Here is a 26,752-nt window from a genome sequence, read left to right on the forward strand (position 1 = left end):
AAAAATTTTAATATTATTTAAAATTTTAATTTTCTATCTCATTAATATCTTTTCTCCCTTCAAAATGACAAAACGAAGGAATTCACCCCAAAAGAAAGAGCACAAAGAAACAACAGCCAGGAATTTAATTAACACAGATACAATCAGGATGTCTGAACCACAGTTTAGAATCACGATAATAAGAATACTAGCTGGAGTCAAAAATAGATTAGAATACCTTTCTGTAGAGATAAAATAAGTAAAAAATGGTCAGAATGAAATTAACAATGCTATAACTGAGCTGCAATCACGGATGGATGCAGCGGCGGCAAGGATGGATGAGGCAGAACAGAGAATCAGTGATATAGAGGACAAACTTATAGAGAATAATGAAGCAGAAAAAAAGAGGAAGATTAAGGCAAAAGACCATGATGTAAGAATTAGAGAAATCAGTGACTCATTAAAAAGGAACAATATCAGAATCATAGGGCCCCCAGAAGAGGAAGAGAGAGAAATAGGGGTAGAAGGGTTATGTGAGCAAGTCATAAGGGAAAACGTTCCTAACCTGGGAAAAGACACAGACATCAAATACTAGGATGCACAGAGGACTCCCAGTAGCTTCAACAAAAACTGACCATCAACAAGGCATATCATAGTCAAATTCACAAAATTCTCAGGAAAGGAGAGACTCATGAATGCAGCAAGGGAAAAAAGTCCCTAACCTACAAGGGAAGACACATCAGGTTTGCAGCACACCTATCCACAGAAACTTGGCAGACCACAAAGGAATGGCAGGACATATTCAGTGTGCTGAATCAGAAAAATATGCAGCCAAGAGTTCCTTATCCAGCAAGGCTATCATTCAAAATAGAAGGAGAGATAAAAAGTTTCCCAGAAAAACAAAAATTAAAGGAGTTTGTGGCCACTAAACCAGCCCTGCAAGAAATTTTAAGGGGGACTCTCTAAGGGGAGAAAGGGTGGAAAAAAAGTATGTGTACATATGTACGTATGTCTATATATCAAAAGCAACAAATATTAGAAGGGACCAGAGAACAGCACCAGAAACTCCAATTCTGCAAACATCATAATGGCAATAAATTCATATCTTTCAGTACTCACTCTAAACATCATGAACTCAATGCTCCAATCAAAAGACACAGGGTAACAGAATGGAAAAGAAAACAAGATCCATCTATATACTGTTTATAAGAGACCCACTTTAGACCTAAAGACACCTTCAGATTGAAAGTAAGGGGATGGAGAACCATCTATCATGCTAATCGTCAATAAAAGAAAGCCGGAGTAGCCATACTTATATCAGACAATCTAGACTTTAAAATAAAGACTGATCCAGAGATGCAGAAGTGCATTATATCATAATCAAGGGGTCTATCCACCAAGAAGACCTAACAATTGTAAACATTTATGCACCAAATGTGGCAGCATCCAAATATATACATAAATTAGTCACAAACATAAAGAAACTCACCGATAGTAATAACATAATAGTAGGAGACTTCAACACCCCACTCACAGCAATGGACAGATCATCTAATCAAAAAATCAACAAGGAAACAATGGCTTTGAATGACACACTGGACCAGATGGACTTAACAGATATATTCAAAACATTTCATCCTAAAGCAGAATATACATTGTTCTCCAGTGCACATGAAACATTCTCCAGAATAGACCATATACTGGGACACAAATCAGCCCTAAGTAAGTACAAAAAGATCAAGATCATACCGTGCATATTTTCAGACCACAATGCTATGAAACTCAAAATCAAGCACAAGAAAAAATGTGGAAAGGTAACAAATACTTGGGAGACTAAAGAACATCCTACTGAAGAATGAATGGGCCAACCAAGAAGTTAAAGAGGAAATTAAAAAGTATATGGAAGTCAATGAACATGACAACACCACAACCCAAAACCCCTGGGACGCAGCAAAGGCGGTCATAAGAGGAAAGTATATAGCAATCTAGGCCTTCCTAAAGAAGGAAGAAAGATCTCAGATACACAACCTAACCTTATGCCTTAAGGAGCTGGAAAAAGAACAGCAAATAAAACCCAAAACCAGCAGAAGGCAAGAAATAATAAAGATTAGATCAGAAATTAATGCTATTGAAACCAAAAAAACAGTAGAACAGATTAATGAAACCAGAAGCTGGTTCTTTGAAAGAATTAAAAAAAATTGATAAACCACTAGCCAGTCTGATCAAAAAGAAAAAGGAAAAGCCCAAATAAATAAAATCAAGAACAAAAGAGAGATCACAACCAACGCAGCAGAAATCAAAACAATAATAAGAGAATAGTATGACCAATTATATGCCAATAAAATGGGCAATCTGGAAGAAATGGACAAATTCCTAGAAACATATCCACTACCAAAACTGAAACAGGAAGAAATAGAAAATTTGAACAGACCCAAAACCAGTAAGGAAATTGAATTAGTAATCAAAAATCTTCCAAAAAACAAGAGTCCAGGGCCAGATGGCTTTCCAGGGGAATTCTATCAAACATTTAAGAGTTAACATCTATTCTCTTGAAGCTGTTCCAAAAAATAGAAATGGAAGGAAAAGTTCCAAACTCTTTCTCTGAAGCCAGCATTACCTCGATTCCAAAACCAGACAGAGACCCCACTAAAAAGGAAAACTATATACCAATTTCCCTGATGAACATGGATGCAAAAATCCTCAACAAGATATTAGCCAACCGGCTCCAACAATACATTAAAAAAATTATTCACCACAACCAAGTGGGATTTATACCTGGGATACAGGGCTGGTTCAATATCCGCAAACAATTAACGTGATTCATCACATCAATAAAAGAAAGGACAATAACCATATGATCCTCTCAATCGATGCAGAGAAAGCATTTGACAAAATACAGCATCCTTTCTTGATAAAAACCCTCAAGAAAGTAGGAATAGAAGGAGCATACCTCGAGATCATAAAAGCCATATATGAACGACCCAACACTAGTATCATCCTCAATGGGGAAAAACTGAGAGCTTTCCCCTAAGGTTAGGAACAAGACAGGGATGTCTACTCTCGCCACTGTTATTCAACATAGTATTAGCCTCCAATCAGACAACACAAAGAAATAAAAGGCATCCAAATCGGCCAGGAGGTCAAACATTCAAACTTCGCAGATGACATGATACTCTATATGGAAAACCCAAAGGATTCCACCAAAAAACTGCTAGAACTGATTCATGAATTCAGCAAAGTTGCAGGATATAAAATCAATGCACAGAAATCGGTTGCATTCCTATACACCAACAATGAAGCGACAGAAAGAGAAATCAAGGAATCGATCCGATTTACAGATGCATCAAAAACCATAAAATACCTGGGAATAAACTAACTAAAGAGGTAAAAGATCTACACACTGAGAAGTATAGAAAGAAAGAAAGAAATTGAAGAAGACACAAAACAATGGAAAAAGATTCCATATTCCTGGATAGGAAGAACAAATATTGTTAAAATGTCGATAATACCCAAAGCAATCTACACATTCAATGCAATCCCTATCAAAATAACACCAGCAGTCTTCACAAAGCTAGAACAAACAATCCTAAAATTTCTATGGAACCAGAAAAGACCCCGAATAGCCAAAGCAATCTTGAAAAAGAAAACCGAAGTAGGAGGCATCACAATCCCAGACTTCAAGCTATACTACAAAGCTGTAATCATCAAGACAGTATGGTACTGGCACAAGAACAGATACTCAGATCAATGGCACAGAATAGAGAACCCAGAAATGGACCCACAAACGTATGGCCAACTAATCTTTGACAAAGCAGGAAAGACTATCCAATGGAATGAAGACACTCTCTTCAGCAAGCGGTGCTGGGAAAACTGGACAGCGACATGCAGAAGAATGAACCTGGACCCCTTTCTTGCATCATAGACAAAAATAAACTCAAAGTGGTTGAAAGACCTCAATGTAAGACAGGAAGCCATCAAAATCCTCGAGAAGAAAGCAGGCAAAAACTTTTTTGATCTTGGCCGCAGCAACTTCTTACTCAACATGTCTCCAGAGGCAAGGGAAACAAAAGCAAAAATGAACTACTGGGACCTCATCAAAATAAAAAGCTTCTGCACAGCAAAGGAAACAATCAGCAAAACTAAAAGGCAACCGACAGAATGGGAGAAGATATTTTCAAATGACATATCAGAGAAAGGGTTAGTATCCAAAATCTATAGAGAACTTATCAAACTCAACACCCCAAAAAACAAATAATCCAGTGAAGAAATGGGCAAAAGACATGAATAGACACTTCTCCAAAGAAGACATCCAGATGACCAACCGACACATGAAAAAACGCTCAACATCACTCATCATCAGGGAAATACAAATCAAAACCACATTTAGATACCACTTTATACCTGTCAGAATGGCTAACATTAACAACTCAGGCAACAACAGATGTTGACGAGGATGCAGAGAAAGAGTATCTCTTTTGTGTTGTTGGTGGGAATGCAAGCCGGTGCAGCCACTCTGGAAAACAGTATGGACGTTCCTCAAAAAACAAAAATAGAACTACCCTACGACCCAGCAATTGCACTATTAGGCATTTATCCAAGGGATACAGGGGTGCTGTTTCGAAGGGACACATGCACCCCTGTGTTTATAACAGCACTATCAACAATAGCCAAAGTATGGAAAGAGCCCAAATGTCCATCAATGGATGAATGGATGAAGAAGAAGTGGTATATATATACAATGGAGTATTACTCGGCAATCAAAAAGAATGAAATCTTGCCATTTGCAACTATGTGGATGGAACTGGAGGGTATTATGCTAAGTGAAATTAGTCAAAGACAAAAATCATATGACTTCACTCATGTGAGGACTTTAAGAGACTAAACAGATGAACATAAGGTAAGGGAGACAAAAGTAATATAAAAATAGGGAGGGGAGAAAACAGAAGAGACTCATAAATACGAAGAACAAACTGAGGGTTATGGGAGAGATTGTGGGAGGGGGGATGGGCTAAATGGGTAACAGGCATTAAGGAATCTACTCCTGAAATCATTGTTGCACTATATGCTAACTAATTTGGATGTAAATTTAAAAAAATAAAACAAGTTAAAAAAAAAAAAAGAACAGCCATCAAATCATAAGAGGTTGACATAGCAGTCAGCCAAGACTTTAGGACATTAAATACATGTCTTTCTTTAATCAAACAAAACAGGATTGCGTTGCTTTTTAAAACCAAATTGTAAGGTGATCCAAAAGTAGAAAAAGTAGATCATTTGCATTAAGTGGCCAAAATTAGACAACTAAAAATTAGTTCTCTTTGTGGACTAATTCATAGACTGTATGAATTTTTTTTTTTCAATTTTAAAATAGGTTAGTATGTTTTGAAAGCTGCTATTTGGCTATAACCAGTAGAAACATTTTTCTTATAAATAAATATAATGTAATTAAGAAAATGCAGTTGGTGGCTAAAAATACAATGTATTCATTAGTCCTTCCTATCTGTGGGGTATATGTTCCCAAAACTCCCAGTGAATGACTGAAACCATGGATAGTACCAAACCCTATGTATACTATGTTTTTTACTCTATATACATGCCTAAAACTGGGATCAATAACAATAAAACCAGCATGAATTTCTTTTTCCTTCTTTACAATTTCACAGATAGAAGATTCATTCTTACTATAGATCTCAGCAGCCTCAGCATGTGATTTTTTCTTTCCCTATTTAGTTGAGAATTTTCAACTATTCACTTCAGGGAAGCACTTTCTGGTGTTTCTTTGGCATCTCTGAATTGCCAGTATCACCACTCTTGAGGTTTGGGACCATTATTAAGTAAAATAAGGGCTACCTGACCACAAGCACTGCCATACTGTGACAGCTGATCTGATAACCCAGATTGCTAAGTGACTAATGGCTGGGTAGTGCATATACAGTGTGGATACATTGCATAAAGGGATGATTCTCATCCTAGACAGGACAGTGTGAGATTTCATCAGGATACTCAAAATTTCATGCAATTTAAAACTTATGAATTGTTTCTTTCTGGAACTTTCCATTTAATATATTTGGACAACAGTTGACTGCAGATAACTGAAACCACTGAAATCAAAACTGCATATAGGGGGTGGAAGGACTACTGTATTTCCCCCCGGACTGTGACTTACACTTTACTGGAGCTGTGAAAAAGCATGAGAAAACACCTGAACAAATGCATGCAATGTGTAATCTATTTAGGTGGTGAGAAGAGAAAATCTGATACCATAGTAAACAATTCAGAACATAGCAAGGAAATGGACTTATACATATATTAAATAAAAGAATGATTATTCTGTTATGGTCCTGAAGTTGAAAAGCAAATTTCAAACAGTGATTACAAACACCATTCTCAAATGCTAAGTTTCTATAGGGTGCATTACTAATGGACAAAGTTTCCAAAATTCTGTGGTTGAACTATATGTTCCTTTCAAAAGAAAATGTTTATATAAGTGCTCTTGCTTGCTTAGTATTGGAAGAAGGAAAATATTTCCTATCTGGACAAAAGAAAGCTAGGAGATATTTTAAAGACACCTAAACAGAAAAGAAGAGGATACATAGCAGGTTTCAGAAAGTTCACAAACCACAATATTCAAATTCAATATTTTACATGGCTATGATTATATCTAAAATATCTGTACTTTACTTTCCCCCCATATTATAAAGTTATACTTTATATCTGAACCTGTGATTCAGAATGACAGATTCACTTCTCAAATCAGGACACACTAAATGTATCTTTTTTGCAGGGGGCAGGGTATAGTTTTACGTGTGTTTATAAAACTGCTTCAGGTAATTTATAGGTAAGGCACTGCAGACTATTTAAAATTTTTTTTAAACGTTTATTTATTTTTTTAGAGAGAGAGAGAGGGAGAGAGCAAGCGAGTGCTTGAGCAGGGGAGGGGCAGAGAAATGGAGACACGGAATCTGAAGCAGGCTCCACACTCCAAGCTGTCAGCACAGAGCCCGATGCAGGGAGGCTCAAACTCACAAACTGTGAGATCATGACCCGGCCAACGTTGGACGCTTAACTGACTGAGCCACCCAGGCACCCCACAAATATGCCTTTTGAATATAAAACTGGCATATTGTTGTCATATCAAATTAGTTGCTACTGTTGATTTTAAAAATATTTTCTGAATTTATCTAGGATGCCTAACACTGACACCAGCATATGTAGTTATGAAGACACTTACAGCCTTTTGTAAAAGTCAGCATTCATCTTACACCAGCTCTTTTCAGATAGAAAACATACTTAATAAATGAAAAAAAAATTAGTTAATAAGCCACATTTAACTAGCACTAGTGACTGCTCAATGAAACAATACACAGTAGAAGTTAACTCCATTTAATTTACAGCTTATTTTATAACTGTATTTTATTAAGGTATAATTCACAATAGTAAAATCACGTATCTTAAATATACAGCTTGGGGAATGTTGACAAATATATGCAGCTATATAACTGTCAGCCAGATCAATATACAAATCATTTCAACTGCCCCCCTCTCAAATTTCCTCATGTTCCTTTTACAGCCAGTTTGAATCCCCTGACCTCACCCAGAGAAAACAGTCGTTCTGAGATCCATCACTACAGCTTAGTTTTGCCTATAATTGGCCATCATATAATTAGTTATACAGAATGTTCTGTCTGGTTTATTTTGCTCAATGTAATGCTTTAGAGATTCAGGTAAGGTTATTACATTTACCAGTAGTCCATTCTTTTTTATAAGTAGTACTCCATTGTCTGACTAGATCACAGTTTGTATATCCATTCTCCTATAGATACAAACTTGATTGTTTATGTTTTGTGCCATGAATAAAACTGCCATAAGATTCATTTCTCTTCAGTATTTACCTAAGCATGAAACTACTGAAAAACAGAGTGTGTATTTAACTTTTGAAATTTCCAGTTTTCCAAAGTGATTGTACCATATATTACATTCCTATCCATAGTGTATGAAAGTTCCAGGCACTCCACATTCTCATTATTGCTCAGTCTTTTTTAGTGTTAGCCATTTAATCAGTGTGTATATTTTGTAATTTTAGTCATTTAGTGGTATCTTGTGGTTTTAATTTGCATTTCCTTGATGATAAGTGATGTTGAGAGCGTTTCTATATATACTTATTGGCCTTTTGTATATTTTTTCTGTGAAGTGTCTGTGAAGGCTCCTTAACTGGCTTCTCCTTTTATTACAGGTTTGTAGGAGTTCTTTATATATTCTGGGTAAGAGTCTTTTGTCAGATATGGGTATTTTGGATATTTTATTCCAATCTGTGGCTTGCTTCTTTACTTTCTTAATGGAAGCTTTTGAGGAACAGAAAGTTTTGATTTGGATGAAGTCCAATTTCTCTTTAAGTTAGTGCTTTGTGTGTCTTATTTGAAAACAAATGTTTCTTTACTCCAGATTATGAAGATTTTCTCCTAGAACCTTTTTCATTTCACCAGTCACATATAAGTTAATTTTTATGTAGATTAAGTAGAGGGTCAAGGTTTTGTTTTCATGCTTTTTTCAGTTATCCCAATACCATTTGTTGAAAAGATATCCTTTCCCTTTTTAAATACATTGGCACCTTTGTTAAAAAATCAACTGACTGTATACTGTTTCTTTTCTGGTTTCTGTTACTTTGATATATTTGTCTAAATCTATGCCAATGTCACACTGTCTTCATTATTGAAGTTTAATAGTAAGTCTTGAAGTCAAGTCATGTAAGTCCTCAAACTCTGTTCTTTTTCAAAATTGTTTGGCCATTTGAGGTCCTTCACATTTCCGCATAAAGTTTTAATGTTTGTCAATTTAGACCCCAAAAAAGCCTTCTGGGATTTTTAACTGGGATTGTATTAAATCTATGGATCAACTTGGGGAAACAAATTAGGCAGCTTCTTTTCTCCTGTATAAAGAAGTCAATAGGTAGGCAGTCCAGATATGGTATGTTACTCTACTGCATTGTTTATAATCCAGGCTCCTCTGTCCTGCTGCTCAGCTCTCCCTGGATTGTCTCCTCATTGATACAATACAGCTAGTGTGTTACCTCAGGTTCCAATTATGCAATTCAGGAAAAAGGAAAGGGGAGGGCAAAGGACAAAAAGTGTATGACAGCTGAATCTTTCATCTTCAAGTCATCTTTCCTTAAATCCCCACCTAATACTGTGTACTTATATCACATTAACCTGAGCTGCTTTATCATGCCATTTCTGTCTTCAAAGGAATCTGGAAAAATGTTTTTGAGCAATGCCCCTAAAAATTCAAGTTCTGTTAGTAAAAAGGAAGAGAAAAAAGTATATTGTTGTGTATTCTGTACAATAAAAATTCTTCTGCAAGGCTACTAACCTCTGAGTTAAGAATGCTAGTGGAGAAACAGGTTTAGTGGAGAAGTTCACAGATGATCTGCTAGATGGCTTCAAACTCTGAGCTATATTATAGCACAAAATTTGAAAATTCTAGACCAGGAATGTTTAATGCTCACAAAATAAAGCAAAAACATTTTCACATCTGGTTTAACAGCATACATAAGTAAGTGTCATCTGTTTGTAAACAAAAGTAGAATCAGTTGCCCAAATTCAAGGCTACTTCATTCCATTTCCTTCTACAGACTAAAAATAGCCTCCAAGACAGGAAAAACAGCTGGTTAAATACATATGTATCTTAATGATGCCTTAACAAACGTGGATCTCCTTCTCAACTGAAATAGGTCATTGTTTTCAACCCACTTGAAGAATGCAGAAGATTCTGAGTAAAGAATTATTGTACATTACATGGAATTAAAACATGTGCAAATAAGATGTTCCAGTCTCAGGCTGACTGAGGTTTAGGGAAGTGGGAAGAGAAATAATGATTTTGGCTGACAGAGTTGGAGATATTTGGGTTGAGGGTGGTAAGGCAGACAGTAGAACTCACTGACATGGTCACTTCTGGACTTAATGACTCTGAGGAACATTTTAACTTACTAGATAAACTCATCTACAAACCTTCAATTTTCTTGTTAACTCATATACAACTTGCCACAGAGACACTGTATTTTCACTGACTTCTATGAAAATATTTGCTGTTGAAATGTGCTGGTGGTACCATGATTAAAAGAGATTATACTTATTATTGGTTTACCTTAAAAGATACAGAGAAGAAATGATTGATATGATCATCTACTATACTCCTATACATCAGATTTCTCCATAAGCCACAGCTCTGATTCTGGTTGTTTCCATTCTTCTCCAAGCAGTGTGTTAAAATTGAAAGGCTTAAAGTATTCCAGACAATGGCTAAACAGAAAGAAAAAGAAGGTGGGAACTGAAATGAATTATGCATTTGTGAAACAGCTGTCCTCAAGGGCTATTTGTCACATTTGTGACAGAACAACATTCTATTTTAAAAAATAACAAAGGTAAGATATTTTCTATGTGTACAACTTTCTCATTCTTTCTACGAAACATTCAGCTCTGAAATTCACCACATCTCAAAGCACTCTCAATTCTGCAAAAGCTCCCTCATGGCTGAGGGGAGAAATAAAAATCAACCCTCAAAACCTGATTCATTCCATCTAGCCTTAACAAATATTATACTCTTACAGATATTTTTACATTCAAAGTGTTATATACTTTATATGCCATATAGATAATTGTTTTTAAAGCTTCAGCTCAATAGATTATAGAGAATAGACGATTTTGTCAAAGCAAGGGCAGTTAATGTAAAAGAGATTTAATCCTAGTTCTCTCCTTTCTGGGAAAACCATTTAAACTATCGTGGCTTAATGAGGAGAGAAAGGCTTCACTAACAAGTTACAGTGGATCTCAGCTGTGTAGGAAATCACTCTGCCCTGGCTCCACCTTGGCCAATAGTATAATCATACTTTAATCTAGGGTAAAACTCCAATAACTTGTAAACGAGGAGCCTGAATACAGGAAGGCATTAGCTAGCTGGCGAAGAACGAGAGAAACAAGCCATCTTGATATGAGGGCCCTGAGGGAGTTGCATCTGGATTCCTGTCCCATTCTGCCCCCCTGGCCAGGCTGAACCTGGTTTAGAGTCACATGGTCAATGTAGGAAACTTCCAGTTACAAAATGAATAAATCACGGGGATAAAAAGTGCAGCCTTGGGAATCTAGTCAATATAGCCTAGTGAATATATTGTAATAGCATTTGTTGTATGGAGACTGATGGCAGCTACACTTATGAGCGTAGCATAATGTACAGACTTATCGAATCACTATGTTGTACACCTGAAACTAATGTAACAGTGTGTCTCAACTATACTTCAATTTTTTAGTTTTAAAAATTAAAAAAAAAAAGAGATTAGGGAAACAGTGAAGGATAAGATAAAGGGTCAGGACTGGGACAAATGCAAAGGGAAAAGGGAAAAGTATGTCAGGCAGAATAAAGGCAATTGGCTAGAAAAGATAAAGGTGAAGTGAGTAAAGAGCGTGACAGGAAGGTGAAAGCTAAAGGGAGAGGAATGGCAGTATAGCACTTTCTAAAGGTAAAAAGGCAGGAAAGTCAGTCTACCATGGTACAAAGCCCACCAGGATATCTATTAGGCTATTCTAAACATGCAATCACACCAGACTCTCTTGGCCACACTAGGTACGCCCAGAGAGATACAGAGTAGGAATCTCAGTTTGCCCCAGGACAGCATGTGCCTTTCCTTCCTAAGGGAGCAGTGTTTACAGCAGTCCATGAAGCATTTATGAAGCTGGGCAGGAATCATATTCTCCTTACGTGACAGGTTCAGGTGCAAAGAGGTAAGACTCAAAATGAGAAAATGTAGGCAATACCTTAGCTTACATGCCTGCTGCCCCACAGGAGCCAAAATCTCTTGTAATAATAACTTCATAGGCATAGTTTCTTACATCCCCACAGGGAACGAGACTGTTTAGGGGAAATCCCAAAGTCATGCTGCCCCTATCAGGTATTCATAGTTTATTTGTAATTCCTCTCAGATCAGAATCAATTTACCAATTAAGGGTCATTACTATGACAAGCAATGTTGCCTAAAAATATATCTGACATTTTTATCATCATGAGGTTACCAGGGGAAGAGAGCTAGAGAGTTGACTGAAGATCACATTCTTAAACAGCAAGGGAAAAGATTTATTAACCCCTCACTCACATCAGGAAACATAGATGCCTCTGGCCATTTAGCTCTGAAAGGGATCATAAATGAATTTGAAACCATATTTTTATACTAGCCATTGCAATACTCACTAAGCAGCATTTTTCTCATGCCGCTATGGAAATGTAAGTGCTCTACGGACAGCAGTAAGAGAGACAATGTCTGCCCAAAGTCAGTCTGTCAAGTATTTACTGGGGACCGTCACTGGACATAAGACTCTACTAGGTATTTGTGCACGTGTCTTCTTGGAATGAAAAATGTTACTACTGTTCTACCACAAATTAGATTCCAAAAAACTCAGAATCGGAACGTATCTTCATTTATTTTCTACTTACAAATCAGGTTTTTGTCCTTGTTGCAGTTCATGCTGAGGTACAGGGTAAAGAGCTTCATAATTTCTTTTATCTTTTGACCCATGAATTGCAAATGAATTGAATTTTGTCACCTTTGGTGGAAAATAACTCCAAGGAAGATAAGCTTTGCCTTCCCATTTTGTCTCTTCTCTGGACACTCTGAATGATAGAGCAAGCTCCTGCTATAGAAACATGTGAAACACAAAAGGTAAATTTAGATGTTTTTAAAAAAAATTTTTTTTTAATGTTTATTCTTGAGACAGAGACAGAGCATGAACAGGGGAGGAGGAGAGAGAGAGGGAGACACAGAATCCGAAACAGGCTCCAGGCTCTGTGCTGTCAGCACAGAGCCCGACACGGGGCTCAAACCCACGAACTATGAGATCATGACCTGAGCCGAAGTCGGACACCCAACCGACTGAGCCAACCAGGCACCCCAGTAAATTTAGATTTATACTTGAAACATTTTATATAAGACACACACACCTCTCTACATACCTTATGGATTAAAGGATTTTGTCTAATATTTTTATTTACTTACTTTCCATACATTTCTTCTTCCAGAGAGTAAAAGCACCAAATGTTGTCCGTGACTGTCAAAATTAAAATTCCTCATGAGTGTTTGAAAGAAACAAACGTTATTTTCTTTACTTTCCTTCATACCTGCAGTGTGTGTGCTTATATTAAATTTCCAAATAATTAAAAGGTGCAATATGAATATTGGATAATTATAGGGAGAACTAGTGTGTTCAGTTACTTAGAAATGTGATTTTCAAGCTTACCATTTTTCAGACCATTGCAGTCAAATGCAGAAAGCTACATGTGTCAGATGAGGCAAAGTATGAAAAAGGGATTGGGGGGAGTGGATACCACAGTATCTGATGGCATAATAAAACCCATCTTGAAAACTAAAACACCATAAAGGAAGTTTGCACAAATATCTACGACTGAATCCAACAACTTTACTAAAGTTTATTTCTGCTAAAAAAAAAAAAGAAAAGGAAAAAGAAAAAGAAAAAAAAAGACTGATGCTCATCAGGAAGATAAGAAATAAAAACATAGATTGTCTAACACAAGTCAACAGGCTGAAGATTTTAATTTGTATCTCTTCTTTCACACAACTCTCCACCATCCGTCTGCCTGTTGTGTTTTCCTGTTTTTTTAATTTGTACCATTAGCTCAGACACTGATGTTACATTTTCAAAGATAAACAAAATATATCCTCAGAAGGAATTCTATTAAGAGAGCATAATTGGGATGAGCCAGGTCAGTAAGAATCAAAGGATTTCAAGTAGTTACATGAAACAAATTTACTGTCTCTGGAAAACACTAAACATTTCTCCTCAGATGGTCTGTTGTAAGCTTTTCAGGAAGGATTTCCTTCAATAAATAATTCTAACAGAAGTATTATTTTCACTTAAAAGTTCTCTGTTTATTTGTATTATTATACAACCTTAAGAATATCCTAAGAGGAATAAAAAGTCCTTGCAAATTAAAACAACAATATTCTTCATGTTGCTTTCCTAGAGGCTAATTAACTGTCATAGGAGTTGATAGCCTGAAGCAAAACCATGATTCTTGATTATTAACTGTCCTGGAATATATGAAACTAAACTACTCTAAGGATTTTTTTTAACTTTTAGAATTATTAATTATATACATAATAGTTACTATATAATTTAAAAACAAAAGAGAATCTAATTATCCTATTCATATACTACTAAATCATTTTATGAAAAGACACTGATAGTATCATCTAATGAACTTAAAACTAAGGATAAAACTTTAGAATTCTAGCATACCCAAGTTCTTAACTGCTTTCTAAACAAGTTGCAAGCCTATTTGCCTTAGGTTTCTCTCCTGTATGATGAAAATAATCACACAACAGTTGAAGTTTTATTTCCTCATATGACAGTTTAATCGTATTTTCAACAAAAGATTCTGGCATGTTAGTTAAAAGGTACACACAAAAATATATGATTGTTCTCAAAAATATAATTGTGAACATCTATGTTTTCCACATCAGAATTAGCAAGATATCAAAATAAGGGAAAAGAAAAAAATATCTAAAATTTCATTTAAATCAACTGTTTGGGACTCTGCCCCCCCTACAAAGGGACAGAGGCTGCTGGATTTAGATACTAAGAGGTATTTAAAAGGGGTGCCTAGGTGGGTCAGTCAGTTCCACATCTGACTTCGGCTCGGGTCATGATCACATAGCTCATGGATTTGAGCCCCGCATTGGGCTCTGTGCTGATAGTTCAGAGCCTGGAGCCTGCTTCAGATTCTGAGTCTCCCTCTCTCTCTGCCCCTTCCTTGCTTGCCATCTATCTCTTGAAAATAAACATTAAAAAAAAAATTTTTTTTAATTAAGGTCATTTAAAATGAATAATGGCAATATAAAGAAATATTTCTTTACTAAATATTTTACTAATTTAAATTCTGTCATAATTTAGATGAAAGGTAGCCATAAATTACTTTTTTGCATATATAGGAAAAACTGCCAACTAGGTAAAAAGGGTTCCCAAAGGACTGGTTAAATTTAAACAACAGTCCAAGGTTAATTTTTTTAATAAGTCTTTAAAAAAGCTATGTGTGATTTAATTTTTATCCCTGGCATTGAACACAAAGTGACATAGTATACACTCAATAGCTGAATGATGAATAAAAGAAGGAATACATAATTATGTAATACATAAAATTCAAATTTAATCCAGTCATTTAAAAGATTCCCGAAAAGAAACTAGTTCAATTCATTATATCTATATCTTCTTTTATTTCTGAATAGCTAATATATAATAATGCAAATTTTAGAATAAATAATGAGAGGAAGTTTTGTTATTTATAATGATTTTTCATTTTATAAAAAACCCAATTAGAAAACAAGCCACATTAGAGAATTGAGAATAATATCAACATAATATTTTCAAAGGTTTACAATATATGTTATACACTAACTTGAAAATAAAGAATTATACACAATTCAGATTAGTTCAGATTAGCACTCCTATTAGTTGAGCTTTTCCCTGACCATATAATTTATAATAAGGAAATAACTGTATTCAAATTATGTAGTAATGAGTTAGAAAAAAATGTTATACTTACGGACAAAGTTCAACTTCTAAATACTGTTCAGTTATGTCATTCAAGAAAAATGCTTCCACAACTTTTGAAAACAAAGATAAGACATACTGAGAAGGTTGATTTTGCTTCAGTAATAAATACTTCATTTTTTAGAATATAAAATGAATTAACTCAGTATTTTTAATTCTATCCCCAAAGGAAAACAAATACGCATTGCCTGGAAGAAGAAATACATAGGAAATAAATCATCATTTTTTTCCTACAACAGATCATCATAAATTAAAAATATTAATAAAGCCTCGTGTTGGGTGACGTTCTAAAACAATGAATATTATTACACAGACTTTGAGACAGTTATCTTCTTTTCTAGGAATTTATCTTAAGAAAATAATCAGACAGGGGCGCGGTGGCTCAATCGGTTAAGCGTCTGACTTCAGTTCAGGTCATGATCTCACAGTCCGTGAGTTTGAGCCCCGCGTTGGGTTCTGTGCTCACAGCTCAGAGCCTGGAGTCTGCTTCAGATTCTGTGTCCCTCTCTCTCTGCCCCTCCCCTGCTCATGCTCTGTCTCTCTCTGTCTCAAAAATAAATTAAAAACACATTAAAAAAAAATTTTTTTAAAGAAAATAATCAGACAACTGGGAAAAGAAATAAATATCATGCCAGTCATCAAAGTATTGCTCAAAAATTTAGAATGATCTAAATGGTTATTTCCCAGGGGTGCCTGGGTGGCTCAGTCGGTTACGCGTCGACTTCGGCTCAGGTCACGATCTCATGGTTCGTGAGTTCGAGCCCCGCATCGGGCTCTGGGCTGATGGCTCAGAGCCTGGAGCCTGCTTCCGATTCTGTGTCTCCCTCTCTCTCTGCCCCTCCCCCATTCATGCTCTGTCTCTCTCTGTCTCAAAAATAAATAAACGTTAAAAAAAAAAAATTTAAATGGTTATTTCCCACTATATAAGTAAAACTCCTGTTATATGGGAGAGCTGTTAAATAAACTATGGAATTTATATATTCCATGCAAAAATATATAATACAGTCATTACAATCAAATATACAGTTAATTATATTTTTTGATATGGGAAGATATCCATGATATGTGATAAGCAGGCTGCAGAACAATAACGAAATGTACATGAAATAAGAATGTGCATGCATGCCTGTGTCTAGATGTCTGTAAAGGGGAAAGCCTGGGTGGCTCAGTCTGTTGAGCATTTGACTTCAGCTCAGGTCATGATCTCACAGTCCGTGAGTGTGAGTCCTGCATCAGGCTCTGGACTGACAGCTCAGAGCCTGAAGCCCGCTTCGGATTCTGTGTCTCCCTCTCTCTCTGCCTCTCCGCTGCTTGCACTCTGTCTCTCTGTCAAAAATAAATAAACATTAAAAAAATAAAAAAATAAATGTATGCAAAGTATGAGTGCACGCACGCACGCGCACACACACGTGCACACAAATGACTGGTTATCTCTGATAGGGGCAATACACGTAGGTGATTTTTCTTTTCTTTACAATTTCCTGGACTTTTTTGTGCATGTGATGTTTTTTAAATTGTTTAATTATGAAAGTAATACATACTTCTTATAAATGATTAAAACAATATAAACATATATAAAGTAAAAAGTCAAAGTCCTTTTCTTTCCACTTTGCTCTAAAATTTTTGTCAGATGTTTTCTGTCCTTCTACAATCTATTTTACCTGCATGGATTTTAAAAAATAAATATGGATCATAATTGCCTACAACTTGCTTTTTTCACAAAAAACTTTGCAGCATATAGATACCTAATGCTTTTAAACTATTGTATAGTATTCTTCTATAGAATGTTATAATTTATTCACACAGTCCTTTATTGAAGACATATATGTTGTTTCCAGTTTTCCATGTGTTATTTTTATAATAAAATAGCTAAGGGTCACCTGGCTGGCTCAGTTGGTTGAGCATCCAACTGTTGATTTCAGCTCAGGTCATGAGCCCAGGGTCTTGGCATCAAGCCTCACTCGGGCTCCTCGCTGAGCATGGATACAGTTCCATCAATGATTCAGGCTTATTGCCCCTTTCTAAGTTTTTTACCTAAATGAATTAGAATGCTTCCATGATGGTTAATTTTTGTGTCAACTTAGCCATAGTACCCAGATATTTGGTCAAACATTATCCTAGATGTTTCTGTGAAGGTATTGTTTACATGACATTTGACATTTAAATCGGTAAACTTTTAGTAAAGCAGATTATTCTCTATAATGTGGCTGAGTCTCATCCAATCATTGAATCCCTTAACAGAAAAAAGACAGACTTCCCCTGACCATGAAGGAATTCTGCCAGCAGACACCATCAGACTCAAACTGCAGTATACACTCTTCACCACATCTCCAGCCTGCTGCTCTACCGTGAAGATTTTGTACTTGCCAGACTCCAAAACTGCATAAGCCAATACCTTAAAATAAATCCCTCTCTTTCTTTACACATACACACACTCACACACACACTGTATCTCTTGGTCTTGTTTCTCTGGAAGACTCTAATACATCTTCTAATTACTATTTTCCATAATCATCTTAAAATCATTTTTGCATCTTCTCTGAATTAAACCCTGTATCAGATTCTGGGAATACTTTCATTAGCTTACAACCCAATCAGACATGAAAGTGGACACTTCTAATAAAAACATCAAAAGGGAAGGAGGTATGGGTTGCTACCACAAGAAAAAAGAAAACAGATACTTAGCTCCAAAATGTGGTTTAGGGAAGGATTCCTGGAGAAGGTGTTACCTAAGCTCCATCTTGAAAGATGAGTTGGAACTGGGTGAAGAGGAATGATGAAAAGGGCATTCCAGGATGAAAGAGAAGTATAATCAAATGTACATGATTAGGAAATATTTTCCCTTAAAGAACTACAAGCAGTTCAGTCTTTCTAGGCAAACATTGAAGTGCATGAAGAAGCAATGCTGCAAAGAGAATAAGGGGTTAGGTCATGGAAAATCTTATATAGAGATCATAAAAAGAAGGATGAAACTATCCCAAGAGGACAGGGAGCCTGAGAAGGTTTGTAAAGACCTGAATTATGAGTCTGAATTTTCATTTTATTTTTTTTATTTATTTTTTTTAAATTATTTTTTTTATTAACGTTTATTTATTTTTGAGACAGAGAGAGACAGAGCATGAACAAGGGAGGGTCAGAGAGAGAGGGAGACACAGAATCTGAAACAGGCTCCAGGCTCTGAGCGGTCAGCACAGAGCCCGACACAGGGCTCGAACTCACAGACCACGAGATCATGACCTGAGCCGAAGTCGGCCGCTTAACCGACTGGGCCACCCAGGCGCCCCTTGAATTTTCATTTTAGATAGATCACTCTGGCTTCTAAGTGAAGAATGAAGCCAAGGGCAAAAGGACAAGTAAGGAGGCTTTGACTGGCCCAGGTGAAAGATCATAAAGGTCTAACCTATGGCAGGGATAGTGGGGATGAAGAAGAACTAGCTTAGAGAAACATTCAGGAGGTAAAGCTGATAGGACTCAGTAAATAAATCCAAATATGGAGAGTGAGAGAGAAGGATATATTGGAAAGACCTCATATTTCTGTATTTGGTGAACTGATGTATTAAGTAATTGGGCAATTGGGGAAAGAAGCAGGTTTATGACAGAAGTAATGAGTTGAGTTTAGGAGCTCTTGAGTTTGGTGTCTGTACTTCCAGTAGTTAAGTCACATTGGTGTCTACACCAGTAGGTAGCTGGTATATTTAAGTTCGGTATCAGTAAAAGATAATGTATGTTTTACATACAATAAGTTAACACTGACAAAATGCATGCTATACAGATGCTATACAGATTGTATGGATTACAAGAATCATCAAAGGTTTTTTTTAAAGAAATGAAACCTATATTAGACCTTAGAACTAAGTGCATTACAGGTGGGGGGAATAGAATGAGAAAAGGTACATGGGTGAGAACATGCATGGATAGTAAGACCATTAGCCTTTCATAAGTCAAGAGCCTTTGGTTGACATACGGTTTCACTTATATATGGAATGTAAAAAACAAAACAAATGAGTAAATAAAAAGTGGAAACAGACCCATAAATACAGAGAACAAACTGATGGTTGCTGGAGGGAGACAGGGAACATGGGTGAAAGGCAGTGGGAGATACAGGTTTCCAGTTTTGGAATAAATAAGTCACAGAGATAAAGGGAATATAATCAATGGTACTGTAATAGCATTGTATGGACACTGATGGCAGCTACACTTGTGAGCATAGTATAATACACAGACTTGTCGGACCATTATGCTGTACACCTGAAACTAATGTAACATAGTGTATCAATGACACTTTAATTCAAAAAAAAGAGCTTTTGGTTGAATATGATAGCCCAACCCATGAGTACTCTGAAATCTTACAGGAAGGGTTTGAACTTTCTCTCAGGGACAGTTATGGTTCGTGATCTGAGGAATGGAATCATAAAGAGTATTTCAAAATGTAAGTTTGGTTGCTTAATTAGAATACATTAGGAGGGGATCATATAGCAAACCTGGCAAAATGTAATTTCATGGTATGTCTTTTAGTCTTCATTTGACATGTGAGATTGTCAGTATAAAATAAAAACTACATTTCATATTAAAGTTGATAGTATTTCTATAAGTAAAACATCCCCAAACTTCCATAAAGAAGGTTTATAAGGTTAAAGTGGCAATTTGAAGATACTTAACGACAAAACAGAAATGCTGAACTCTTCTTAAAATAGGTATCAGAAGTAAAGGAAAGAAATATGGCAGCAATTTAAAAATCTGGATTTGTAATTGCCATTTTTCACTGTTCTAGTTATATAGCTGAAGTCACACAGGTGATGGTGAAAAAGTCAGAATAAGAGATTGGTAGGGAACGGAAGAAACTGCACACGTCAGCTGCTCAGAAGAGCACACACTTCCTTACAGCAAGATAAAATAATAGTTCTAGGAGAGGGTATTATAAAAAGATTTATGTTTGCAATAAAATACAGTACTTCCACTTACCTTCATAATCCCACAGTTCATTGAAAGGTTTTCCTGGTTCTCCAAGTGGAGCTGGAGGATCATTGAAAAATGGGGCGCTAACTTCCATCACCACTCCTCCATCACCTGGATTCAGCCTGACAAACACTGGCTCATGCTTCACTGGAAAACCATCCCAAGTGTATTCTATTTTAAAATCCATCTGAAGACTCTAAAGGAAAAAAAAAAAAAAAATAAGACAAACTCTTTAACCGTATACAATTGTTTCCTATAGTTAGAAATGAAATGGAAATGTCAATGTCAAATAGCAGGAAAGCAGCAGAGGGGCAGACACACAGTTCTGAGAGTCAAAAGGCCATTTGTGTTATAGCAAACTGTGGACGTGAGTTCTATTATAAGATAGGGAGTTGGATCCAAAAAGCTTTAAGACTAGGTCTAAATGCAGCTCATGTTACCTTGTAAAGAATATATCAAAATCATTTTTAAAAACCAATTAAGTCCACTGAAGAAACTATTCATGTACTTAATGATTATAAACACTATGAGTTTCTACATTCTTTATCTTTTATTCTAAAATGTGCAGGTGTATTGGACCCCTTTGGGAATCAAGATCTATATAATAAAAAAACAATTTGATAAAAAAAATAACTACAAATCAGCAGAAGCACTGCTGTTAACACTTGTTCTTTTGGCTAAAACCCTTTTCTCTTTGGGGTGGGAATTGCGGGAAGGGGGGTGCTCCAACTATTTGAAGGTTAGTAGAGTTTAATATTGTCTTCCTTGATCTCAGGGTACAGATTTTCTTAACCTTCTCAACTGTTGATATTTCAAGTGTTAAACACAACATGTTAATCCCTTCTCTGACTGAAAAATAGACAGAATTCATCGTCTAAACTTTGAAATAGACTAAATACACTTGACACAAGCAATATTTGCATTTTAAATTGTTTCTCTGAGGATTAAATGCAAAGAAAGCATTATATTAATAAAATTACATTTTTATTTAAACACTATGGATCAGGCATTTTATAAATGTTATCTCACTTAATTTCACAACAAACTTGCAGAGGATCTATTTTTATCCTCATTACAAATGAAGAAAACAGATTTGTCCAAGGTCACATGAAACTGAACTAATATAAGCCATGTTTTCCCAAATGAAGATACATCACTGGGGTGCCTGGGTGGCTCAGTCGGTTAAGTGGCCGACGCCAGCTCAGATGATGATCTCACGGTTCATGAGTTCGAGTCCCGTGTTGGGCTCTGTGCTGACAGCTCAGAGCCTGGAGTTTTCTTCAGATTCTGTGCCTCCCTCTCTCTCTGCTCCTTCCCTGCTTGCACTCTGTCTCTCTCTCTCCCTCTATAAAAAATTAATAAACATTAAGAAAAATGAAGGTACATCAGAGATCTGTAAGGAGATGAAAACCTTATTTTAGGAGTGGTGGATTCCTCAACTTATATTAGGTCCTTATGTCTTGTTCAGAAGATAATCTTGATTAGCAATGGTGCTATTTCCAAACTTCAATTTCCCTTATCTGAAACCTTTGAATGCATTTCCTTGCTTCATAGGTTTTTACTGCAAATAATAAAGTTATTAAGTTTTGAATAAATTTATTTCAATGAATAGATACTGAGTACCTACTGTGTACCAATCATTGGGAGATCCAAATATATAAGCTCGGTGGCCCACAAGAATCCAAGATCTTTGAAAACCTTTTTCTAAAGTATGTAGTAGCTCTTCCTAATTTTCACTACATGGTAACAAATTTTAATTGATAATCTCTAAAATTAAAATAAAATAATTCTGGCATTACAATCCATTTGCAACTTACAGTATTTGAGAAGAGGATATGTTCAGCAATTTATGTTCTTCATTATTAAAATAAGCTCAATGAGTGATAAGTCTGCATAAATTGACTGATTTTTGTAGAACTTAGTACTGATTTTATGTGAAATAAAATACCTCAATCATAATTTTACTATCCTTAGTTGAAATATCAAGGCACATTCTTCATGTATAAATGGATAAATCTCTATCACAAATTTTGGTACTGGTTAAGTACCATCTTGAAGCATACAGGAAGAAATAAGAACAAATCAAGATGTTAGAAATGGTGATTAAATGTGATTCTGGTACCAATATGCCAGAGAATATGCTATTCTCATAACCTGGAGCTTTACAATCCTGGCAAAATATAACTTAGTGACTTGGAAGTTTTGGCGGATTCACTCATTCTCCACAGGACCATCATATCTACAAAAATATTGCACACATTAAAGGGATCTCTATCCTAATCAGTGGGTTTCCACTACAGAATTCTCAACGCCCAGCTATTCTAGGCAATCATCTCTATGTCTAAATGGAATTAAACCACACGCAGTGATTTGCTCCTAAAAAGTGGCTTGTCACTTCCATCCACACATGGTGGGTCTTGTGGTAAGACTGACATGTACTTTAGAGTTTCAAATTACAAACTACTCTATAACTTCAAATTATAAAATGTAATCTTACTTAAAAGTCCAGAAGAAATTAAATATAAAAGCAGAGCTACTCTTGTTGAGAGTATAAAGTAGTGGAACTTCAAGACCTTCTACTAGCCTTTTTCCCTGATTTCTTTGAGCAGTGTTTGAAAATTACTGCAAGAAATATTGACTAGACTTCTACCAGCAAGGAGGAGTGTCATGGATGACATGTCCAAGGGTAGCATGTAACTTTGGCTTTAACTGCATAAATGACTTTAGTTTCCTTATTAGAATGACAAATTTGTTAATTTGCTTAAAGAGCATTCCTGTTAATCTAAATGTACACAATGTTTATAACAAAATTAACCTAAAAATATGGTCAAACCCACTAGTTTACAATGTAATCTAAATATAACATGGACCCAGACAAAAACAACACAGTCTCCTTTCAATTTCCCTGGGATACTTAGAACTGTCTCCTGAAGCTGAACTCTCACTACCTCTCAATTTTTTTGTTTGCACGTGTACTCATATGAAGTAAAGACAATTCAACTGTCCATGTCCTTTGTGAACTGTGCTAGTGTGCATCCCTGCAGCACTCTACTTCCTGTCACTCTCTACTGTCTATACATGATTCACAGCATTACAACATGTTTACTGTCTCCCCATTCCCAACTAGAATGCCTGTAAGTAATAGGAATTTATTATTTATTTCTTAAGTAAATAATCATTCTAGTCTCTGGATCCAAAATTTCATGATTCTAAGGTTTTGTGCAATAGAAATCAACTGTGTTTGTGGTAGCATTTCTCTTTCAACCAAAACAGTGGTAAGTAACTAAGATAATATATCATACCTAAAAACGTCCTTTCAATTTAGTTTATCATAGGTGTATTGGGTGCCTGGGGGCTCAGTCAGTTAAGAGTCCAACTTCAGCTCAGGTCATGATCTCGCAGTCTGTGAATTCGAGCCCTACATCGGGCTCTGAGCTGACAGTTCAGAGCCTGGAATCTGCTTCAGATTCTGTGTCTCCCTCTTTCTGCCTCTCCCTCACTCACACTCTGTCTCTCTGTGTCTCTCAAAAATGAATAAATGTTTAAAAAAATTTTTTAAAAAGGTTTATTAACTACTCACTTTATTTCAGGTGACATACCAGGTGCTCAGGAAATAAAGTTTAAGTCTCTAGGGAGTTAGGGATGATTCTCATGTAGCTAACCAACCGGTCTTGTATAACTAAACCAAACAGGTCTATTATCAATTAGTTCATTTTGCAGTCCAATTTAATAAGGTTGGATCCCTATACCAAACTATAAATAGTTTATATAGTATATTTAAATAGTATATATTATATATAATATATATAATACATAGTATAAATAGTAATATATTATATATGCTATATATAATATATACTATATTTAAATAGTATATAAAAATAGTATATATATTTAAATATAGTTTGGTATATTATGTTCAAATGTAAATGAATCAAAAATTTAAACATAAAAACCATATTAAAAAATGGAAAAAATGAATTTTTAAAAAACCTTATAGTAGAAAAAAAAACCTTTTAAAATATAACCCCAGGGGCACCTGGGTGGCTCAGTCAGTTGAGTGTCAAACCCTGGCTCAGGTCATGATCTCACAGTTTGTGAGTTTGAGCCCTGCATCGGGTTCACTGCTGTCAGCACGGTGCCCACTTCAGATCTTCTTTCCCCCTCTCTCTGTGCCCTTCCCTCGCTTGCATGCTCTGTCTCAAAAATAAACTTAAAAAAATAAATAAAATATAACCCCAAACCCAAAAGACATAAAAGAGTGATACATTTGGCTGCATAAAAATAACAAAACCAGAAGAAGTCTGCCTACATCCACAAAAAAACAAAACAAAACAAAAAAACAACTACCACCATTACAGGGGCGCTTGGGTGGCTCAGTTGGTTAAGCATCTGACTCCTGATTTTGGCTCATGTTATGATCATGACATCGAGCCCCATGTCGGGATCCACGTCAGGCTCTGTGTTGGGCATGGAGCCTGCTTGAGATTCTCTCTCTCTCTCTCTCTCTCTCTCTCTCTCTCTCCCTCTGCCCTTCTCCCTGGCTCATGTATGCTCTCTAGAAAGAAAAGAAAAGAAAAAAGAAAAGAAAAGGAAAGGAAAGGAAAGGAAAGGAAAGGAAAGGAAAGGAAAGAAAAGAAAAGAAAAGAAAAGAAAAGAAAAGAAAAGAAAAGAAGCCCACCATTACAAAATCAAAAGACAGTTTGGGAACAAAAACATCTTCAACTCATATTTTAGACAAATAACTAACTTCTATTATGTTTAAAGGGCTCCTAGAAATCAGTAAGGAAAAGTTCAATATCCCAACAGCAAAATAGGAAAACACAGTTGACAGAAAATAGATGCAAAATGTTCAACCTCACTTATGATAGAAATGCAAATTAAAACAATACATTACTATTTCCACGGATCAAAAAGTTTGGTAACATGGTATAATAAAGAGGACACTGAGAAATAATCACATATTGTTGTGGGGGCATTACTGGCACAGCCTCTGTGAAGAGCAATCCCTCAATATCTATCAAAACAAAAAAAAAAATGCAAATATCCTTTGACTCAATTCTAGTTCTAGGAGTTATTATACCTGCACATATTCAAAATGACATAAGTATAAAGACATTCACTGCAACATTATTTATAATAACAAAATATCAAGTTAATATCATAATTTAAATATCCATCAGTAGAGGACTGGTAAAGAAATTACACTATTATTAAGCAAGAAAATACAATTTAGCTATTAAAAATGAGGCGGCTTGGGGCGCCTGGGTGGCTCAGTCGGTTAAGCGGCCGACTTCGGCTCAGGTCACGATCTCACACTCCGTGAGTTCGAGCCCCGCGTCGGGCTCTGTGCTGACCGCTCAGAGCCTGGACCCTGTTTCAGATTCTGTGTCTCCCTCTCTCTGACCCTCCCCCATTCATGCTCTGTCTCTCTGTCTCAAAAATAAATAAACGTTAAAAAAAAAAATTAAAAAAAAAAAATAAAATAAAATAAAAATGAGGCGGCTCTATAATATCTAAAATATATTCAGTGAAAAAAGCAAGGTGCAAAAAGCATGAATTTATTTCATTAAAAAAAAGGCACTTTGCATATATACTTGTGAATGCATATAGTATCTCAAAAAGCATATACAAGAAACCAGTGATGACAGTGGTTACCTCTTTTGAGGGAATTAACTGCCTGAGACAAGACAGAAAGGGAGGTTTACTTGCAACCATTATCACTTTCTTTTAAAAAACTACCTGAATTTTATATTATGATAGGCACACATCACTATCAAAAAATAAATGAATCATTTGAAACTATTTTTAAAGTCCATTTTATGGCTGGATCTCTCAAAGACTATAGTGACCACCTCTTCTCTATAGACGCTTCTCTGACTCTACATATGCTGAACATTTCTAAAAAGTCAGAATGAACACTGGGAATATTATTGAAGGAATATATTCATTCAAGGTGATCACCAGTCTATTATGCAATTTCAGTGTTGGCTATTTAAACCTTTTTTCATTATTTTTTAATGTTTTATTTTATTTTTGAAAGAGACACAACATGAGTGGAGGAGGAACAGAGAGAGGGAGACAGAATCTGAAGCCGGCTCCAGGCTCTGAGCCCTCAGCACACAGCCCGACTTGGGGCTGGAACTCACCAACCATGAGATCATGACCTGAGCCAAAGTCAGATGCTAACCCACTGAGCCACCCAGGTACCC

At 35.9% G+C, this 26,752-nt stretch overlaps 1 protein-coding gene across 4 annotated transcripts in view; it reads right to left on the reverse strand.

Moving 5' to 3' along the window:
- Positions 1-26,752, reverse strand: part of CB1H4orf33 (chromosome B1 C4orf33 homolog) — a 131,300-nt gene that overhangs the window by 99,647 nt on the left and 4,901 nt on the right. Inside the window, exons 2-6 of one of the 4 annotated variants that reach the window (XM_025922061.2) lie at positions 20,547-20,736; positions 15,577-15,637; positions 13,013-13,064; positions 12,454-12,653; positions 7,355-10,271 (exon numbers count right to left, since the gene is read on the reverse strand). In XM_025922061.2, coding sequence (XP_025777846.1) covers positions 10,166-10,271; positions 12,454-12,653; positions 13,013-13,064; positions 15,577-15,637; positions 20,547-20,727 — 600 coding nt within the window. In that variant the 5' untranslated portion in view covers positions 20,728-20,736 and the 3' untranslated portion in view covers positions 7,355-10,165. Of the gene's footprint in view, positions 1-7,354; positions 10,272-12,453; positions 12,654-13,012; positions 13,065-15,576; positions 15,638-20,546; positions 20,737-26,752 lie in introns of those variants that run through there. The other 3 variants (XM_025922059.2, XM_025922058.2, XM_086704245.1) reach the window with 3 other exon arrangements.

Source organism: Puma concolor, chromosome B1 (genome assembly GCF_028749965.1).
Source record: "Puma concolor isolate L17-30 chromosome B1, mPumCon1.1.hap2, whole genome shotgun sequence".
Taxonomy (NCBI): Eukaryota; Metazoa; Chordata; class Mammalia; order Carnivora; family Felidae; genus Puma; species Puma concolor.